Here is a 20,343-nt window from a genome sequence, read left to right as displayed (position 1 = left end):
GAACGGACAGATGACACAATAGTTGAGGTTTCATAACACGTTAACTGACCACTCTACTTCAACGTCCAGGTTCGGTGGGCAACGAACTTTGTCACTCTCTCAGCTAGCGCCTCACAATCCGACAGTGCGTGCACGCCGCCAGCGGTCCCGGCCTGGCAACGTGCTGCGGAGACTTCCTCGCTGCTCTGTCCCAACCGACTAACCACCACCCACCACCACCACCTGGAAACACTAGCAGTCACACCAAAGGTAGTACGACAGTACTAGTGTCAACAAGCGCTGCTGCTGCCACTCAAGGAGGCAAGCCAGCAACTTCGCTATGCCAGTAAGTAAGGAAGAAACAAGACGTCACTCGATGTGACAAAATGCCAAAGAACAAACGCTATGAACGCGAGCCACACACGGCTCCCAGCCGGCCAGTGTGGCCACGCGGTTAAAGGCGCTTCAGTCTGGAACCGCGCGATCGCTACGGTCGCAGGTTCGAATCCTGCCTCGGGCATGGCTGTGTGTGATGTCCGTAGGTTAGTTAGGTTTAAGTAGTTCTAAGTTCTAGGGGACTCATGACCTCAGATGACCTCACACACGGCTCAATAGTATCCGGACAACATTCAGGTTTTGACAGAACTGAGCCAAGAAAACAATAGACAGAAAACAAAGCATAAATGTTGCATTTAGAAGTAGATATTGTGCAGGAACAACACAGGGGAGTCTTACGGGGAGAGGCATCAAACATGTAAGACAAGTAATTCTCGAAATTGAAAATCTATTTGCGAACCAATTTCGATTAACAAATGCAAATTTCGTGTACTCTTTGAAACGTGCATCGAAATCTATTAAAAAATCCGATATTCACATTACAGACGCAGTACTGGCACGAATGAAATTACAAATGACACTTCGATAACTGACATCTGGCGATTACCTGTCATGTCTCCAGCGTTGATAATGTATATGATCAGAAATATCCAGACTCCTCTTGGTCAACATTAATAAGGAATGTGTTAACCCTTCGGTTTTATGACGGTTTGAATTCTGCTGAGGTCACTTTTCACGAGGTGTCTGAATACCTCTGGAGGAACGGCAGCCCAGTGACGTCAGACGCCGGTGTCTGAATGGAAGTGGACGTTAAAGCTCATATCAAATGTGCTTCATTGGCTACAGGTCGCGCGAGTCTGAGCAGACCAGCCCATTTCTCAATGTTATTGTCCACAATCCACTGCCCTACAGATGTTGCTTTATGTCAGGGTGCATTGTCATGCTGAGACACGCAATCATTGTCTCCGAACGGTTTTTCTACTGTACACCTGTACACTGTACACAATACTGTAAAATGTGTTCATATCCCTCTGCATCTAGCGTTTATTTTTTTTTTTTTTTTGTTATGCGCAATAGGGGGATCACACATACCGTAACTCCACCTCCTCTGGACTTTACTGCTGGCACTTAATATGTTGGCTGATAACTTTCTCCAGGCTGCCGCCAAGCCGAAGCCCTTCTTATAGCGTGATTCATTACTCCAAATCACTAGTTTCGTCATTCACTATCCAGTGAAGTCCCTCTTTGCACCACCTCGTGCCTCGTTCACCATTGTCTACAGACACACGTGACTTACGAGTAGCTGCTCGATCATTGTACCTCACTCTTTTTCACTCCCAACTCATGGTCGTCGTGTCATCTGGATCTGGACTGCTAAGAGCACTTGAGAACTCTTTGAGATGGTTTCATGTGATTTTTTACAACCATCTTCTGGATTACTAGACGGTCCGTGTCTGTCAGTACCATGAGGTTTGCTTGGTCTTGATTTAGCTGCAGTTGCTCCTTCACGCTTATAACCACTCTTTTAATTAAGATAAATATTATCAGGCTTATTTTCATTTAGGGGAGAGGTGATCGATAATATCGGTAATAATTACACACATCAAAAAAGTTTTGCATCACCTCGCTGATGAGAGTTCCAGAACTTGTACAGAAAATTGGGATAGAGATCAACATAAACGTCATTTCCACCCTTTTTATTACTCATGAAAACCACACATTGCATGTTATATCACCATACAGCGAGACCTTCAGAGGTGGTGGTCCAAATTGCCGTACACACCGTTACCTATAAATACCCAGTAGCAAGTACTATTGCATTGATGCATGCCTGTATGCGTCATGGCATACTATCCACAAGTTCATCAAGGCACTGTTGGTCCAGATTGTCCCACTCCTCAACGGCGATTCGCCATAGATCCCTCAGAGTGGTTAGTGAGACACGTCGTCGATAAACAGCCCTTTTCAATCTATACCAGGCATGTTCGATAGGGTTCCAATGCCTCGCTAATATGCTGCCGATATTGTTGCACCATCGGTCGGAGGATGGCATTCACGTATCGTACAGCCATTACGGCGACTTCCATGACCTCCAGCGGCGTACGTCGGCCCCACATAATGCCACCCCAAAACAGCAGGGAACCTCCACCTTACTGCACTCACTGGACAGTGTGTCTAAGGCCTTCAGCCTGACCGGGTTTCCTCCGAACACGTCTCCGACGGTGTCTGGTTGAAGGCATATGCGACACTCATCGGTAAAGAGAATGTGACGCCAATCCTGAGTGGTCCATTCGGTATGTTGTTGGGCCCATCTGTACCGCGCTGCATGGTGTCGTCGTTACAAAGATGGACCTCGCCATGGACGTCAGGAGTGAAGTTGTGCATCATGCAGGCTACTGCGCACAGCTTGCGTCGTAATACGGCGTCCTGTGGCTGCACGAAAAGCATTATTCAACATGGTGGCGTTGTCCTCCGAGCCATAATCCGTAGGCAGCGGTCATCCACTGCATTTGTAGCCCCTGGGCGGCGTGAGCGAGGCATGCCATCGACAGTTCCTGTCTCTCTGTATATCCTCCATGTCCGAACAACATCGCTTTGGTTCACTCCGAGACAACTGTACACTTCCATTGTTGAGAGCCCTTCCTGGCACAAAGTAACAATGCGGTCGCGATCGAACCGCGGTGTTGACCGTCTAGGCATGGTTGAACTACAGACAACACGAGCCGTGTACCTTCTTCCTGGTGGAATGACTGGAACTGATCGGCTGTCGGAACCCCTCTGTCTAATCTTCAGGAGTTTTGGGAACAGGGGTGATGCATAACTCTTTTTGATGTGTGTAATAGCATTGAAAAAGTTTTATTTAAAATTATCGATTCATAATCTCTCATCAGAGTAACGCCCGCAGCAAAGTAGCGCCTCAGGGAAATCTAAGAGGGTTCAACGCGGCTACTTTCGTTCCTAAAACCTATGATATAAACCATGCGCGGGTACTGTTAGTTCCCCGGCCGGGGTGTCAGTGCGGTTCTAGGCGCTACAGTCTGGAACCGCGTGACCGCTACGGTCGCAGGTTCGAATCCTGCCTCGGGCATGGATGTGTCTGATGTCCTTAGGTTAGTTAGGTTTAAGTAGTTCTAAGTTCTAGGGGACTGATGATCACAGCAGTTAAGTTCCATAGTGCTCAGAGCCATTTGGTATTGTTAGTTCTCTTGTCTTGCTTTCTGCGTTCTGCGTTCCACGAAGCTGCGGCGTGCGGGATAGCGGGCATTTCCGTGTGGTATGCTACGGAAGGGATCAGGGCACTTTTGTTAAACTGCAAGAAAAATGACTATAGTTAATTTATATGGGACAGAATTTTGCGGTAAGGTCACACAGACTAAGAATATCTGAGGAATTGTGCGTGCGAGAAAAAGTAGCGCTCAATATTAAATTCTATTACCGAATAACTGATAATAGGATGTGTGGACTACACGAAGGGACGATAAATTGAGTATAAGGACGGGACTGGACACTTAGTTTTTGTGAAAGTAACAGTGCACGAAGTGTAATAATGGACCATAGTCCTTGCTACAATATCTATGAGTGACGAACTATAAAAATCACGGCCATTTTAGTTGCCGCAATTGTTGAGAGTAATCATAGGACCAACCCTCCTTTTCCTTCTATACAATACGCAATCATTCATGATCATTTAATTATTATTGAATGTTGTTAATAAGAAACTGAAGTTATTTCCATAATTACGTGTGTATTGGTGAATAATAATTAACAACAAAAGACGTTATTAACTATCTTGTCTTCGGTAACGCAGCAACAAATGAAGGGTGATCGACTGAGCAAAAAGTTACATTAATTATCATTAAAACCCTAAATGTAGTCGCTGTTTCAGTGAAGTCGTTTGTGGCCGCTCCATCTGATGTACCGATATAACTAAAAGTCGGGCATATACAGCAGATAACTTTAACATCGTACGTCAGAGACGCCGACGACAGCAGATCGACGGAGGGCGCCTACACGTTTCTACAATCGAATCACCAAAATTAGAATTTGGCAGCTTTAGAAGGGTTGAAAGTGCCTGACAGATCTGTCACTCAGGTGACATCCAGTGACTAGTTGAAGCGTTTCCTTCTAAAATTTATAGTACAAGAGAAAGGTCTCAGATGTTACTGTTATGAAAACCTTTCCCAGTGCGTCACGGCAAATAAAAATAACGAAAAATATTGATTGTTAATTCAGTTATGCGATGGGTGAGCGAAACGTTCAAAAACGACAAACCTGAGCAAAAAGTATAGATAAATGAAATTAATTATTAGTGTCCAAAGACGTAAGTTACATATTCAAGTAATTAACAGGTTAGTGCCTATTAATTTTATGAGAGACGATATTAATCAAAACCATTGAAGCGACTGCTGACGTCATTGTTCGAAGGTAATTGACCTAATATGATTCTTACATCAAAATATAAGTAAAGAACGAAAGGGAATGATAGACATTCGATTTCAGGATAGGTCTGCCCAAAGATATTGAATAGGTAACAAGAGAACACGTAATGTGTTCGACGGTTCTACCCTCAAACAGTTCATCACCAATCCTTTCTTTACGGCCTCGGAAGAGATTGATGCAGATATTCATACCAAGTTATGCTAATTATCGTGGGACATGATCAGGTTTGCTACTAAATTCCACTTACACATTTCAAAACATATATTTACCTTAATTTATGATACTAGAAACACACGTGTTTACTCTACAAGAGCCAGACGAAAAACGATGCCATAGAATGGCGAGAACAATTCAAATACAGTTTCATTTGTTTTACAGCAAAAGATATATGAAACCATGCGCAAAAAAACCGACTAACCTTCGAATGTAAAAGCTTAGATATGTGTTGCCATCTATCGCTGGGGGCGTGAACTATCAAAACTGACATTGGTCTCACACCTAAATATTGCTACCGGCCCATGTGGCGGAGCGGTTATAGGCGCTTTAGGCTGGAACCACGCTGCTACTACGGTTGCAGGTTCGAATCCTGCTTCGGGCATGGATGTGTGTGATGTCCTTAGGTTAGTTAGGTTTAAGTAGTTCTAAGGTCTAGGGGACTGATGACCTCAGATGTTAAATCCCATAGTGTCTAGAGCCATTTTTGAACCTAAATATTCCATTATGATATTTAGAGGTGAGACCAATGTCAATTTTGATAGTTCCCGTACCCGGCAACAGATGGCAGCTCTTATCTCTAAGTTTTTACATTTGAAGGTTTGCCGGTTTTTCCCCGCATGTATTCATATAGAGTTCGTTTCCGTTTGGCCTCTTTAGTAAACGATTATAATTATGATTTTAATTACAAGAAGTGTTTATACAGAAAAACAAAAACACGTATCACAGTATTAATATGTTTCTATTGATATATTTTCATCTCACACTTCAGACGGTTGTGAAGTCACATGAGAGCAAAGCATATATGTATTTCATAGCTAGCACATATGACACTACATAGTCCACGTTAGAAGCTAATTAAATAAGATGTCACAGGTACTGTAAATGTTAAAGTTGGGACTTAACGCATTGTGCAAGTGCACAAAAGACGGTGTAAAATAGTCGGGTTTTGCATATTCACGCTTCTTTATTGAAAGCTGCAGTCAATCTGAAGTTATACAACTGAAACGCCCTGCTTAAACCGCAAGACAGGACAGGACAGATAGAATCAATTGTGGAAAGAGGCCAAAATAAGGGGCTGTCAGTTACACTCGAACATACAACTTTGTTATTAGATCAGAGTTTACAAGGGCCAACCATTTTTTTTAAACACACATCTTTAATCTTTGGGACTTAATTACCGGCTGAATGCCACTTTAATTTAAAAACGGCTGAAGATCAAGAACTTAAAACGCATGTACAATCATATATTTAAAAGGCAGGCCTTATCTTAAAACAGTTCTTTAGTTAGGCTGAAGTAAACAAGTTGAATTCAAATCGGCTAAAGCCGAACACTTAAAACTCAAAAACTTTATTTAAAAAAAATACCAAAGTCCTTACGTAAAACAGTTCTTTCATTTAAGCTGAAGGCCTTAGGAACAAACAACTGAAACTCAAACCGGTTGAAGGCCGAAGAGTTAAAAATTCAGTAGGTTAAAGTTGTTGTTGTTGTCTTCAGTCCTGAGACTGGTTTGATGCAGCTCTCCATGCTACTCTATCCTGTGCAAGCTTCTTCATCTCCCAGTACTTACTGCAACCTACATCCTTCTGAATCTGCTTAGTGTATTCATCTCTTGGTCTCCCTCTACCATTTTTACCCTCCACGCTGCCCTCCAATGCTAAATTTGTGATCCCTTGATGCCTCAGAACATGTCCTACCAACCGGTCCCTTCTTCTTGTCAAGTTGTGCCACAAACTTCGCTTCTCCCCAATTATATTCAATACCTCCTCATTAGTTATGTGATCTACCCATCTAATCTTCAGCATTCTTCTGTAGCACCACATTTCGAAAGCTTCTATTCTCTTCTTGTCCAAACTATTTATCGTCCACGTTTCACTTCCATACATGGCTACACTCCATACAAATACTTTCAGAAACGACTTCCTGACACTTGCCGGCCGCGGTGGTCTAGCGGTTCTGGCGCTGCATTCCGGAACCGCGGGACTGCTACGGTCGCAGGTTCGAATCCTGCCTCGGGCATGGGTGTGTGTGATGTTCTTAGGTTAGTTAGGTTTAAGTAGTTCTAAGTTCTAGGGGACTTATGACCTAAGATGTTGAGTCCCATAGTGCTCAGAGCCAGCCAGCCAGCTTCCTGACACTTAAATCTATACTCGATGTTAACAAATTTCTCTTCTTCAGAAACGCTTTCCTTGCCATTGCCAGTATGCATTTTATATCCTCTCTACTTCGACCATTATCAGTTATTTTGCTCCCCAAATAGCAAAACTCCTTTACTACTTTAAGTGTCTCATTTCCTAATCTAATTCCTTCAGGATCACCCGACTAAATTAGACTACATTCCATTATCCTCGTTTTGCTGTTGTTGATGTTCATCTTATATCCTCTTTTCAAGACACTGTCCATTCCTTTCAACTGCTCTTCCAAGTCCTTTGCTGTCTCTGACAGAATTACAATGTCATCGGCGAACCTCAACGTTTTTATTTCTTCTCCATGCACTTTAATATCTACTCCGAATTTTTCTTTTGTTTCCTTTACTGCTTGCTCAATATACAGATTGAATAACATCGGGGAGAAGCTACAACCCTGTCTCACTCCCTTCCCAACCGCTGCTCCCCTTTCATGCCCCTCGACTCTTATAATTGCCATCTGCTTTCTGCACAAATTGTAAATAGCCTTTCGCTCCCTTCATTTTACCCCTGGCATCTTTAGAATTTGAAAGTGAGTATTCCAGTCAACATTGTCAAAAGCTTTCTCTAAGGATACAAATGCTAGAAACGTAGGTTTCCCTTTCCTTAATCTATTTTCTAAGATAAGTCGTAGGCTCAGTATTGCCTCACGTGTTCCACTATTTCTGCGGAATCCAAACTGATCTTCCCCGAGGTCGGCTTCTACCATTTTTTCCATTCGTCTGTAAAGAATTCGCGTTAGTATTTTACAGCTGTGACTTATTAAACTGATAGTTCGGTAATTTTCACATCTGTCAACACCTGCTTTCTTTGGGATTGGAATTATTATATTCTTATTTGATGGTATTTCGCCTGTCCCATACATCTTGCTCACCAGATGGTAGAGTTTTGTCAGGACTGGCTCTCCTAAGGCCGTCAGTAGTTCAAATGGAATGTTGTCTACTCCCGGGGCCTTGTTTCGACACAGGTCTTTCAGTGCTCTGTCAAACTCTTCACGCAGTATCGTATCTCCCATGTCATCTTCATCTACATCCTCTTCCATTTCCATAATATTGTTCTCAATTACATCGCCCATGTATAGACCCTCTATATACTCCTTCCACCTTTCTGCTTTCCCTTCTTTGCTCATAACTGAGTTTCCATCTGGGCTCTTGATATTCATGCAAGTGGATCTCTTTTCTCCAAAGGTCTCTTTAATTTTCCTGTAGGCAGTATCTATCTTACCCATAGTGAGATAAGCCTCTACATCCTTACATTTGTCCTCTATCCATCCCTGCTTAGCCATTCTGCACTTCCTGTCGATCTCATTTTTGAGACGTTTGTATTCCTTTTTGCCTGTTTCATTTACCGCATTTTTGTATTTTCCCCTTTCATCAATTAAATTCAATATTTCTTGTGTTACCCAAGGATTTCTACTAGCCCTCGTGTTTTTACCTACTTGATCCTCTGCTGCCTTCACTACTTCATCCCTCAGAGCTACCCATTCTTCTTCTACTGTATTTCTTTCCCCCCTTCCTGTCAATTGTTGCCTTATGCTCTCCCTAAAACTCTGTACAACCTCTGGTTTAGTCAGTTTATCCAGGTCCCATCTCCTTAAATTCCCGCCTTTTTGCAGTTTCTACAGTTTTAATCTACTGTTCATAAGCAATAGATTGTGGTCAGAGTCCACATCTGCCCCTGGAAATGTCTTACAATTTAAAATCTTGTTCCTAAATCTCTGTATTACCATTATATAATCTATCTGATACCTTCTAGTATCTCCAGGATTCTTCCATGTATACAATCTTCTTTTATGATTCTTGAACCAAGCGTTAGCTATGATTAAGTTATGCTCTGTGCAAAATTCTACCAGACGGCTTACTCTTTCATTTCTCTCCCCCAATCCATATTCACCCACTATGTTTCCTTCTCTCCCTTTTCCTACTGTCGAATTACAGTCACCCATGACTATTATATTTTTGTCTCCCTTCACTACATGAATAATTTCTTTTATCTCATCATACATTTCATCAATTTCTTCATCATCTGCAGAGCTAGCTGGCATATAAATTTGTACTACTGTAGTAGGCATGGGCTTCGTGTCTATCTTGGCCACAATAATGCGTTCACTATGCTGTTGGTAGTAGCTTACCCGCACTCCTATTTTTTTATTCGTTATTGAACCTACTCTTGCATTACCCCTATTTGATTTTGTATTTATAACCCTGTATTCACCTGACCAAAAGCTTTGTTCCTCTTGCCACTGAACTTCACTAAATCCCACTATATCTAACTTCAACCTATCCATTTCGCTTTTTAAATTTTCTAACCTACCTCCCCGATTAAGGGATCTGACATTCCACGCTCCGATCCGTAGAACGCCAGTTTTCTTTCTCCTGATAACGACGTCCTCTTGAGTAGTCCCCGCCCAGAGACCCGAATGGGGGACTATTTTACCTCCGGAATATTTTACCCAAGAGGACGCCATCATCATTTAACCATACAGTAAAGCTGCATGCCCTCGGGAAAAATTACAGCTGTAGTTTCCCCTTGCTTTCAGCCGTTCGCAGTACCCGCACAGCAAGGCCGTTTTGGTTAGTGTTGCAAGGCCAGATCAGTCAATCATCCAGACTGTTGCCCCTGCAACTACTGACAAGGCTGCTGCCCCTCTTCAGGAACCACACGTCTGTCTGGCCTCTGAACATATACCCCTCCGTTGTGATTGCACCTACGGTACGGCCATCTGTATCGCTGAGGCACGCAAGCCTCCCCACCAACGGCAAGGTCCATGGTTCATGGGGGCAGAGGTTAAAGTAAACAAGTTAAATTCAAATCTCCTAAGGGCCGAAGACTTAAAAATTAAAAATTTCTTAAAAATGCTGAGGGGATTACGTGAAACTGTAGTTTAAGCTAGGCTGAAGGCCTTAAGAGTAAAACAACTCTAATTTAAAACACAAAAACGGCTAGAAGCGTACAAGTACCAACAACAAGAACAAATTAAAAAAAATAAGGCAGTACACACACAGGGCGCCCAGATGTTCGAGTGTCAGCCTGTAATTCAAACACTAAAACTCGTTTAGGTGAGACAGGCAGTCGGGCCAACCATTCAAGATCCGACGACAACCCAACCGACCGACAGTCAGCGGACCCACCGACAAGATAATTTCCACTTCACCCGACCAGAGCTGAACAGGAAGTTCAACGGAACAACGTAGAAGATATTGGTGACCACAACCAGTCACACACGGAGCTGTCAAACTACACACAGTGCTGGACAGCAACAACACGATGAGGAAACTACACTACCTGAAATTTACGTCGAAGCCCAAGGCAGGTAACCGGAACCTTAACGGCCACAAGGCAGAAGATTCCGCTGGTGCACTTCAATTCATATAACCAAATACAGTGAAACTCCACCGGAGGGTGGCTAGAATTTTCCATCTTGAAAGCCACGTTGTTGCTCGCGGGAATATCCCAACAGCCGACAACGAACTCAAAACGACACAATGTGAACAGTCTTGACTTGCTTGTAGGTTAAATCAGAAGTCAACTTTCGTGTCCAGGGTCGGTGGACCTCGTAGCAATGGGAACAGCGCCACACTCTCCGACACCGCGTAGAAACCGCCAGCGGGTTCCGGCCAAACTACGCCCCGCCTCGAATTCCTGACTGCTCCTCAGAGCCAGTACGCCGACAACATTTAAAATAACTTGTCAGTCAAATCACACAAACTACACACAGTTTCACGAACACTTGCACGACGAACCAGGCAATGCTAACGGCAGTGACTGTACAATAACAGGGACGAATCACGAGTCGGCACACACAGCCAACCCACAAGCGATCGCCGGCCAAATACACGTCGTCCGGCAAGACGACCGACCGAAGACCAACCACGATAAGTGCTGCTACTGTCGCTCACGGCCAGGCAAGGCAACAACTTAGTGACACCAGTAATAGAAATTAACATAAGGAGGTGGCAGAACGATCAAAACAGTGTGTTAAGTAATAGATGGCACGAACAGGAGCCACTCACGAATCAACAGCTATCAGAAACTTTGTTACTTCCGTTCTCAAATTTGCTCGACATGTGTTTTACTAACACGAAAACCGGAATAGAGAGATAATACTTCGAAATTCACCCACGAGATGTCAGTCGAATGAGGCTGGCGACGGTGGGTAACAGAAAGTGGCTTAACAAAGTAAAGGCGACTTTAACTTTAAGTGGCATGATAAAAAAAGTGTCGACAAGCGAGTGACACCACAGAAATTTGAATGTTCCCACACTAACTTCGGTGACGTCGCACAAACGGCGGCCGAGTAGAGTCGCTTTGTTTACGTGTAGAAACCCGGATTTAGGCCTGTGTTTCATGACGAACGAATGAGTGTACTATTGTTGAGACTGTATAGGAACCGTATACATAACGTGTTAGCTGACCAATCCAGTCTAGTCACTGGTATATTCATCACTTGCAGTGTAGACTATAGCTCACAGATAGATTCATTGTTCAACACGGGGTTTACTCTGCAGTCCTGCTGTGCACAGGTAACGTGACCATGAGGCCGCACATGGGCCGCAACTTGCCGATGCTGATGTGGTGGCACAACGGGCAGCCGGAGCAGACGCCCTACTACCAGCTGACGTACGTGCTCATGTGCTACTGGCTGATGCTCATCTACTTGGCGTGCGACGTGCAGGACGCCTTCTACGTGACGCTCATCATCTACCTGTCGGCGCAGCTGACCATGCTCAACGCCGCTCTGACCAACGCTCTGCACCCGGGGGACGGCGAGGACGACCACACTTCTTCTGAGAGGAGGCAGCTTCCATCCAGAGGCTGGCGTGGCGACGCCGAGAGTGTCGTGCCGGCGAAGCGCAGTGGCCGCGACAGACTTGTCGAATGCATTCGGTTCCACCAGGAAATTATAAAGTTCAGTAACGCCCTTCAGTTGAACACAGACACTTGTTAACAAATTTAAGATGCCATATAACGCATATCTTGTGAGGCAACCTATTTTCCATAGAGGCTAAGTCGCGTTAAGTGCCCATTTACGTTATTTAAAGCGCGCAACTAATCGAGTGCAGAAGTCTCCTTTGCACCGAAACGAACGTGCAACAGCGAAAGAGATTTCTTCGCTTGTGTTCGCTCGCGTTCCGCTCGTTGTCGGTCTTTTAGCGGAGTTCATGGTAGCCACTTCTGAGCTAGGAAAACAGAAAGCTTTCGTCAGCTTTGTTATCTACTTTTGTTGTTGTTGCGATAGAGACGGAGTGGTCCGAAGATAATTTAATGTTGCTGATAGAAGAATATATTTATCATACGTGCTTGTGGGATCCTCGAGATACATGAAACAAATGCCGAAGGAAAGGAAATACTGGATGGTTATAAATAAAGTGCAGCTACTCATGGAAGTCCACTGTGGGCTGTACGGTAGACATGCAAATATTTCTATGGGGATACGGTTTACGTTGCCAAAAATTAGTTCCAATTTTGGCCACCAGGTGTAAATCTGGCGCTGTACACCGTGTCTGTGGCGGTATGACATCCACGCTGTCATCTGACAAGCCAAAAACTGTTAATAGTAAAATCAACATTATGTCTTTCTCACTTGTCTCACCTTTTCTGTCCGCGTCCCATTTCTAATCCATTACATATGAAAACGTTTCTATACGTGTAAAGAAGTATTTACAGATGCTTTCACAGATTAGACGGTTATTTCAAAGATGTGTGATTTTATGTACCTATAGTCTTTCTGTAATCATGGATTATGTAGCATAGACTTACAATCTACGCTGTTCATCTTTGATCATCAGTCAACCAGTAACTTGCGTAGTAAATTTTCAGACCATGTACACTGCTCATGTAACTATTGTATTTGATGTTCGTTCTGCTGCTCAACTGTTTGATGGCTGGAAAACATATTTGCTACCTGTCTGCCACATATTTCGGTGATTTTGTACTTGTCTGGGACACCCAGTTCAATAGACCCTGGCGATGACGTCATTTCACAGTCTAATTATACCCAGCATGTAAATAGTAGTATTTCGATAATTTTTAATCTGACCTTAGAATGGTGTAATGACTTTAAATTTTGTTCCTTTTCCATGCATTTGTATGCTCATTAAAATCCATAATATACGAAAGAAATAATCATTCTCGGTACTTACATTCATTACTCTTTACTAGAATACATTTCTTATGTTAACGTACAAGCACTCTTGAACATAAAATACACATGAGAATGTAAAAGATACTCCTTCGTTTCCATACAGAACAACGTGCGACGATGATAACGACGTAAGCACTATACAAATTACAAAACCAGGGTACACATGCTTCAGTACATATTATTATATTTCATTCTGATACGTATGACTCAGTCAGTTTAACAGTCCACGTCTTCTAGCGGCTTATTCTTGTACAGGGTGGTCGGAAATTCCCGTTACAAACTTCTAGGACGTGAAGAGGGTAGTGAGTACAGAACATTTTGAATAGGAGCCAATGTCCGGAATCATATCGTTTCCGTTCTACGACAGTTTCCTTTCGGATGTGTACCTCGTCAACTTCTGCTTAGGGCAAGAGAGTTCCCTGTCCTGGTATGCAACAGGGTAGACACGATGACGTGTACTACGTCAAACGATCCCCAGATGTCACTTATTGTCCACTTTGCTGTGAGACCGAGTCAATACCTATGCATCACCGATAGAGGAAACGTGGTGCAGTACACGTTTGCGGAATACACAGACATGCTCCTTGTGTATGGCGAAGCTGGAGGTAACGGAAAAGCCGCTAATCGGCTGTATCACGAACGTTTTCCACACCGTCACACTGCATCGCACAAACTGTTTGCCCAGGTTACACAACGACTACGAGAAACGGGTACCTTCACCGTGAGGAGGCATAACTGTGGTGCCCCACGGCGACGCCGCACCCCCGAATTTGATGAAGGTGTACTGCGTCGCATTGAAGATAGCCCGTCAACGAGTTCGCGAACAACTGCACGTGCAGTGGCTGTTAGTCACAGTACCGTCTTGGACGTGCCGCATGAGCAACAATTACATCCGTACCACTTACAATGGGTCTAGCAGACTTTCCTTAACGCGTCGCCTTCTGCAAATGGTTCCTGCACCGTTGCATCGATGCGCCCGTTTCCACGTCGAGTTCTCTTCACAGATCAATGTAGGTTCACAAGGGATTGTGTACTGAATGCTCGAAATAGCCATGTCTTGGTGGACGAAAACCCTCATGCGATGCATGTTCAGGGATTTCAAAGACAGGTTTGGAATTAACGTGTGGGCAGGTATTCTGGACCGCCATGTGATTGGACCATACCTCCTTCCACCAAGCTCACGGGTCCCGCATACTTAGTCTTCCTACGACACTTAATGGACCCGTCCTTGGAAGCTGTGCCACTGAATATCCGTCAGGAAATGTGGTTTCAGCATGATGGAGCATCACCCCACTTTTCACTGGCTGTCCGGAGACACCTCAACAGACGGTATGGTGAGAGATGGTCCAACCGCGTGGCCGCCATAATCGCCGGATTTAGCCCCTATGGACTACTTCTTGTGGGGTCGTATGAAGAGCCTAATTTATGAGACACTTGTAGAGACAAAGGAAGATCTGCTGGCACGAGTTCTGGCCGCTGCACAAGACACTGAAGAGACAGCAGGTGAGATGGAGAGAGTGTACCAGAACAACCTTCGGAGGTACAATGTGTGTCACAACGTTGGTGGTCGCCACATCGAGCCGCTGTTTTAATGCATCGGTACGTTGCGGCTGGTGCGGGAGATGCTGGGTTCTTGTTGTTGTCGACTAATGTAAACCATAAGGTTTAAGTTGTAATGCAAATGCGTAAGCAATAACGGAACGAGTCAGTATTCTTTTCAAATTGTGCTGGGTCACGCCTAAGTACATTCCTCAAGTGGTTGTGGATGAGATTATCATCTTCATTGAAACTGACGTAGAACGGAAACGATACGTTTCCGGACATGAGTTCCTATTCAAAATGTTATGTACACACTTCCCTCTACATGTCCTAGAAGTTTGTAACGGGAATTTCCGACCACCCTGTATAATGTGGCACGAATTTTATGTGTTCAGTACATAAAAGTTTTTTCAAAATCAAATGTGCAACATGTTGTAGACGTACCTGCGAGTAACTTTATGTAACAGAGCATATAACCGAATCCTTGATACAAAGTAAGTCGGTGTTAAGTTGTCTGTCGGACACTCTCCAGTGACACGAACGTGACAATTTGTCAAAAGCCTGAACAACCGCCTTCTGCAGTGCCGGCTGCTGTGAGACCTGCAGTAAGAAAGTCACTGACGCTCTGGAAGGTACCGACAGGCATACGGAGCCACGCCCTTTTCAGTGCCGTCGCCAGCTGCATTAGGTTTCTAGGTAGAGAGTCCACCGCTCGAACAACCCGATCGAGGAGGTCCCACAGATTCCCGATTGGGTTGAAATTTGCGGTGTTTGTGACCTGGAGAGTACGGTAACCTCATCTTGCCGATCTTCACCTACACTGCGAGCTGTGTGACAGATTGTATTGACTTATTGGTAGGTGCCATTGTGCCGAGGAAAAACTAACTGCATGCTACTAGGGGTGGACACGGTTTCCAAGCATAGATGTATACTTGTATTGATCCTCTTTGCGCTCCAGATCCCCAGAGAATGCCACGGACACTTTCCCCAGACCATAAAGCTCCCTCCTCCGGCCTGAACACTTCTCACGGTTATTGCAGTGTGTTTGCTTTCAGACGTTTCACGTCGTATACGCCAAGGGCCACCTGTCCGATGGAGGATGAAACGTCATCCATCTGAAAAGCTCACTTGTCGCCACTCAGTGGACGTCGATTTGCGGTTTCGGTGTGCAAATTCCACCCTTAGTCGCCGATGAGTTTCGTTTGAAAGCATGGATGCGTGAACCAGACGCCTGCTGCGGAGGCCCATGCAGCAACGTTCGCAGAACGGTCGTTGAGCAGACACTGTTACTGATGGCTCTCGATCTTCCACCATAACCAAGTCCATCAACAAGAGGTAGCAAATATGAGGTAGCCAAGGAGGTGGAAATGTGGGTTCTACTATGCTAAGACTGCTTGGTAGCTACAACAGGAAAACACAATTAATTAGCACGAGTACAAAATGAGAAAGTATTTCTTACTTTGTTGTAGTCCATGATCTATTGGTTGACAATTATAGAAGACGCGACTAGACTAAGCGTCTGTAGAATGACGTAATTTACAAGTCACAAATCAGGCAGTGATGAATTAATCTCTCGTAATCTTGAATGTCGAATCCGGTGAATTTGAGGACTAACTTGGAACTGGGTTACAAAGACTTGATGGCAGCAATGACTGAGCTGCAGACGATGACTAGCATCGGCACTGGCTGACCACTGAGCGCAGCTACGAACTGTAGACTGGCACAACTGCACCACACTCTTGCTACACATGAAGCGGCCTAGCGGCGCCTCGCGGCGAGCATAAGTACTGCGACTGGCAGTGTACTCTTTGACTAGCACAGCCGTTCTTCTGTTCCGTTTATCGAGAGACTCGCATCCGGCGGATCGATCTCTCAGGCGGCTTTGTGGTAGTATGACTGACTACATCACAGTTACTAGCCTCCTGGTTTATCTGGGCGGTCAGTAGCTCAACAGCTGCACCTCCGTTGACCCGCACACACCTCCGCAGCTGTCGTCCACCCCTGTCATCTATGGCCTGTGGTGCAGCACAGTTGCCTCGGCGCCGCTTTTAGATAGTGACATTTTGCCATGCGCGGTATACTTTAGCCGCTGTGGCACGCGAATAGCTTACAAACTTAGACGTTTCGGAAATACCCGAGATCCAATGAGTATCCCCTGTGGGACATTAAAAAATCGCTCCGTTTCCGCATTACAAGGGCTGCACGGTTTTCCGCGAGACCCCGACGCGCTTCGTATAACCTCCACTGCTAGTGCTGCCATCTCCTGTCTGTGAGTGTTTGTTGCAAGCTGCACATTATGCAGTATGTAATATTTCTACAGGTTTGATAGCCAAACATGCTTCCTTCGGTGCGCATGCACATCAGCTTTTGTTTCCTCTCGCAGGAATACAGGTCGCTCAGCGAGAGAGGATACATGGACGGGGACACTGATTGGCGTACGACGAGTTGGATATTTGGGTTGGTCGGCAAGCGTGTCTGGATGGCGGAGACGATTAAGGCAACCGTTCTAGAGGAGCGGAGCATCCGTGTTCGGTTCTCAGTCCGATACAAGCTATCAACTCGAATCATTGATTAATTTCAATGCCGTAATGAAGCAGACAAAAAGGAACATAAACGTCTCAAAAATGATATCGACAGGAAGTGCAAAATGGCTAAGCAGGGATGGCTAGAGGACAAATTTAAGGATGTAGAGGCTTATCTCACTAGGGGTAAGATAGATACTGCCTACAGGAAAATTAAAGGGAACTTTGGAGAAAAGAGAACCATTGTATGAATATCAAGAGCTCAGATGGAAACCCAGTTCTAAACAAAGAAGCGAAAACAGGAAGGTGGAAGAAGTGTATAGAGGGTCTATATAAGTTAGATGTACTTGAGAACAATATTATTGTAATGGTAGAGGATGTAGACGAAGATGAAATGGGAGATATGATACTGCGTGAAGAGTTTGACAGAGCACTGAAAGACCTAAGTCGAAACAAGGCCCCGGGAGTAGACAACATTCCATTAGAACTACTGATAGCCTTGGGAGAGCCAGTCCTGACAAAACTCTACCATCTGGTGAGCAAGATGTATGAGACAGGCGAAATACCCTCAGACTTCAAGAAGAATATAATAATTCCAATCCCAAAGAAAGCAGGTGCTGACAGGTGTGAAAATTACCGAACTATCAGTTAAATAAGTCACGGCTGCAAAATACTAACATGAATTATTTACAGACGGATGGAAAAACTGATAGAAGCCGTCCTCGGGGAAGATCGGCTTGGAATCCGTGAGGCAATACTGACCCTACCACTTTTCTTAGAAAATAGATTAAGCAAAGGCAAACCTACGTTTCTAGCATTTGTAGACTTCGAGAAAGCTTTTGACAATGTTGATTGGAATACTCTCTTTCAAATTCTGAAGGTGGCACGGATAAAATACAGGGAGCGAAAGGCTATTTACAATTTGTACAGAAACCAGATGGCAGTTATAAGGGTCGAGCGGCACGAAAGGGAAGCAGTGGTTGGGAAGGGAGTGAGACAGGGTTGTAGCCTATCCCCGATGTTATTCAAACTGTATATTGAGCAAGCAGTAAAAGAAAAAAAAAAGGAAAATTTGGAGTAGGAATTAAAATCCACGGAGAAGAAATAGAAACTTTGAGGTTCGCCGATGACTTTGTAATTCTGTCACAGATAGCAAAGGACCAGGAGGAGCAGTTGAAGGGAACGGACAGTATCTTGAAAGGAGGATATAAGATGAACATCGACAAAAGCAAAACGAGGATAATGGAATGTAGTCGAGTTAACTCGGGTGATGCTGAGGGAGTTAGATTAGGAAATGAGACACTTAAAGCAGTTAATGAGTTTTGCTATTTGGGGAACAAGATAACTAATGATGGTAGAAGTAGAGAGGATATAAAATGTAGACTGGCTATGGCAAGGAAAGCGTTTCTGAAGAAGAGAAATTTGTTAATATCGAGTATAGATTTAAAGTATTTGTATGGAGTGTAGCCATGTATGGAAGTGAAACGTGGATGATAAATAGTTTGGACAAGAAGAGAATAGAAGCTTTTGAAATGTGGTGCTACAGAAGAATGCTGAAAATTAGATGGGTAGATCACATAACTAATGAGGAGGTATTGAATAGAATTGGAGAGAAGAGAAATTTGTGGCACAACTTGACTAGAAGGAGGGATCGGTTGATAGGACATGTTCTGAGGCATCAAGGGATGACCAATTTAGTACTGGAGGGCAGCATGGAGGGAAAGTTATAGAGGGAGACCAAGAGATGAATACACTAAGCAGGCCGGCCAGAGTGGCCGAGCGGTTCTAGGCGCTACAGTCTGGAACCGCGCGACCGCTACGGTCGCAGGTTCGAATCCTGCCTCGGGCATGGATGTGTGTGATGTCCTTAGGTTAAATAGGTTATAGTAGTTCTAAGTTCTAGGAGACTGTTGACCTCAGAAGTTAAGTCCCATAGTGCTCAGAGCCTTATTATACACTAAGCAGATTCAGAAGGATGTAGGTTGCAGTGGATACTGGGAAAATTGCACAGGATGGAGTAGCATGGAGAGCTGCATCAAACCAGTCTCTGGACTGATGACCATAACAACAACAACAACAATGCGGCTACCGTCGGAAGAATTCGCTGAATATTGATCCGCACTATTTGTTCCATGTGATGCTCACCTGAAACCGTTCCCTCGCTACTAGCAACCTTCAAGGCTCAAGCATTTGCTGGAGGACTCGCTGCGCCTGGTGATTAGACAGCCCAGCTCTAACCTCGCTGCTGGAGGGAAGTCTACCTTGCAGACATTACGACTCGTGGTCTCAGCATAGGGAAACCACAACACACTAAATCTGGATGACTGCATGGGGATGTAAACCACAGTCCTAAAGAAAACGAGAAACGAGTAAGGGGAAGCTTCCTGGCATCTTCAGATACTGTGCCATACTGGAACTCGAAACCAGAGGCTTGTCTTTCATTAGCAGTGCTCTTACAGGCACTCCAACACGACTCACGATTCGCCCTCACAGCTCTGCCTTGACCAGTACCTCTCTCCTAGTTTTCAAGCTTCACGGAATTTCCCCTGCATACCTTTAGGACTAGCATTCCGGAAGAAAGGATACTGAGTAGAAACGGCTTACTTATAGCCCACAAGACTGTTCCTATTAATCTTCCACTCTGCAGCGGACTGTACGCTGTTACGAAACTTTCTGTCGGATAGGGACTCGAAACCATAACGACATCTTTCTAGGACAATGCTGTTACAGAATGAACTATCCAGATACGACTTACGATGTGCTCTCACAGCTTTACTCAGACTTCTGATTTTGGCGGCCTGTCTCGAACTTCTCTCTGTTTATCTCAGAGTTTAACTTATACCCAACGTCCATTCGGAAAGTAAGGTGCGATCGCGCGCGAAATGGAAAATCCGATGCAGCTTCGCACAGATGTGTTGCGCAGTGCCTCTAGTATGCCCGTCAACGGCGCCACGCCCCTCCTTTCAGCACGGAGCGCACAGT

The 20,343-nt window shown here is 44.6% G+C and overlaps 1 protein-coding gene across 1 annotated transcript in view; it reads left to right on the top strand.

Moving 5' to 3' along the window:
* Positions 1-20,343, top strand: part of LOC126101366 (odorant receptor Or2-like) — a 160,811-nt gene that overhangs the window by 87,666 nt on the left and 52,802 nt on the right. The window contains exon 4 of the mRNA XM_049912034.1: positions 11,679-12,063. Within this exon, the coding sequence (XP_049767991.1) occupies positions 11,679-12,063 (385 nt within the window). The remainder of the gene's footprint in view (positions 1-11,678; positions 12,064-20,343) is intronic.

This window comes from Schistocerca cancellata, chromosome 9, assembly GCF_023864275.1.
Source record: "Schistocerca cancellata isolate TAMUIC-IGC-003103 chromosome 9, iqSchCanc2.1, whole genome shotgun sequence".
Lineage (NCBI taxonomy): Eukaryota > Metazoa > Arthropoda > Insecta > Orthoptera > Acrididae > Schistocerca > Schistocerca cancellata.
Note: the sequence above shows the minus strand (reverse complement) of the source record. Positions and strands in the feature narration are given on the sequence as shown.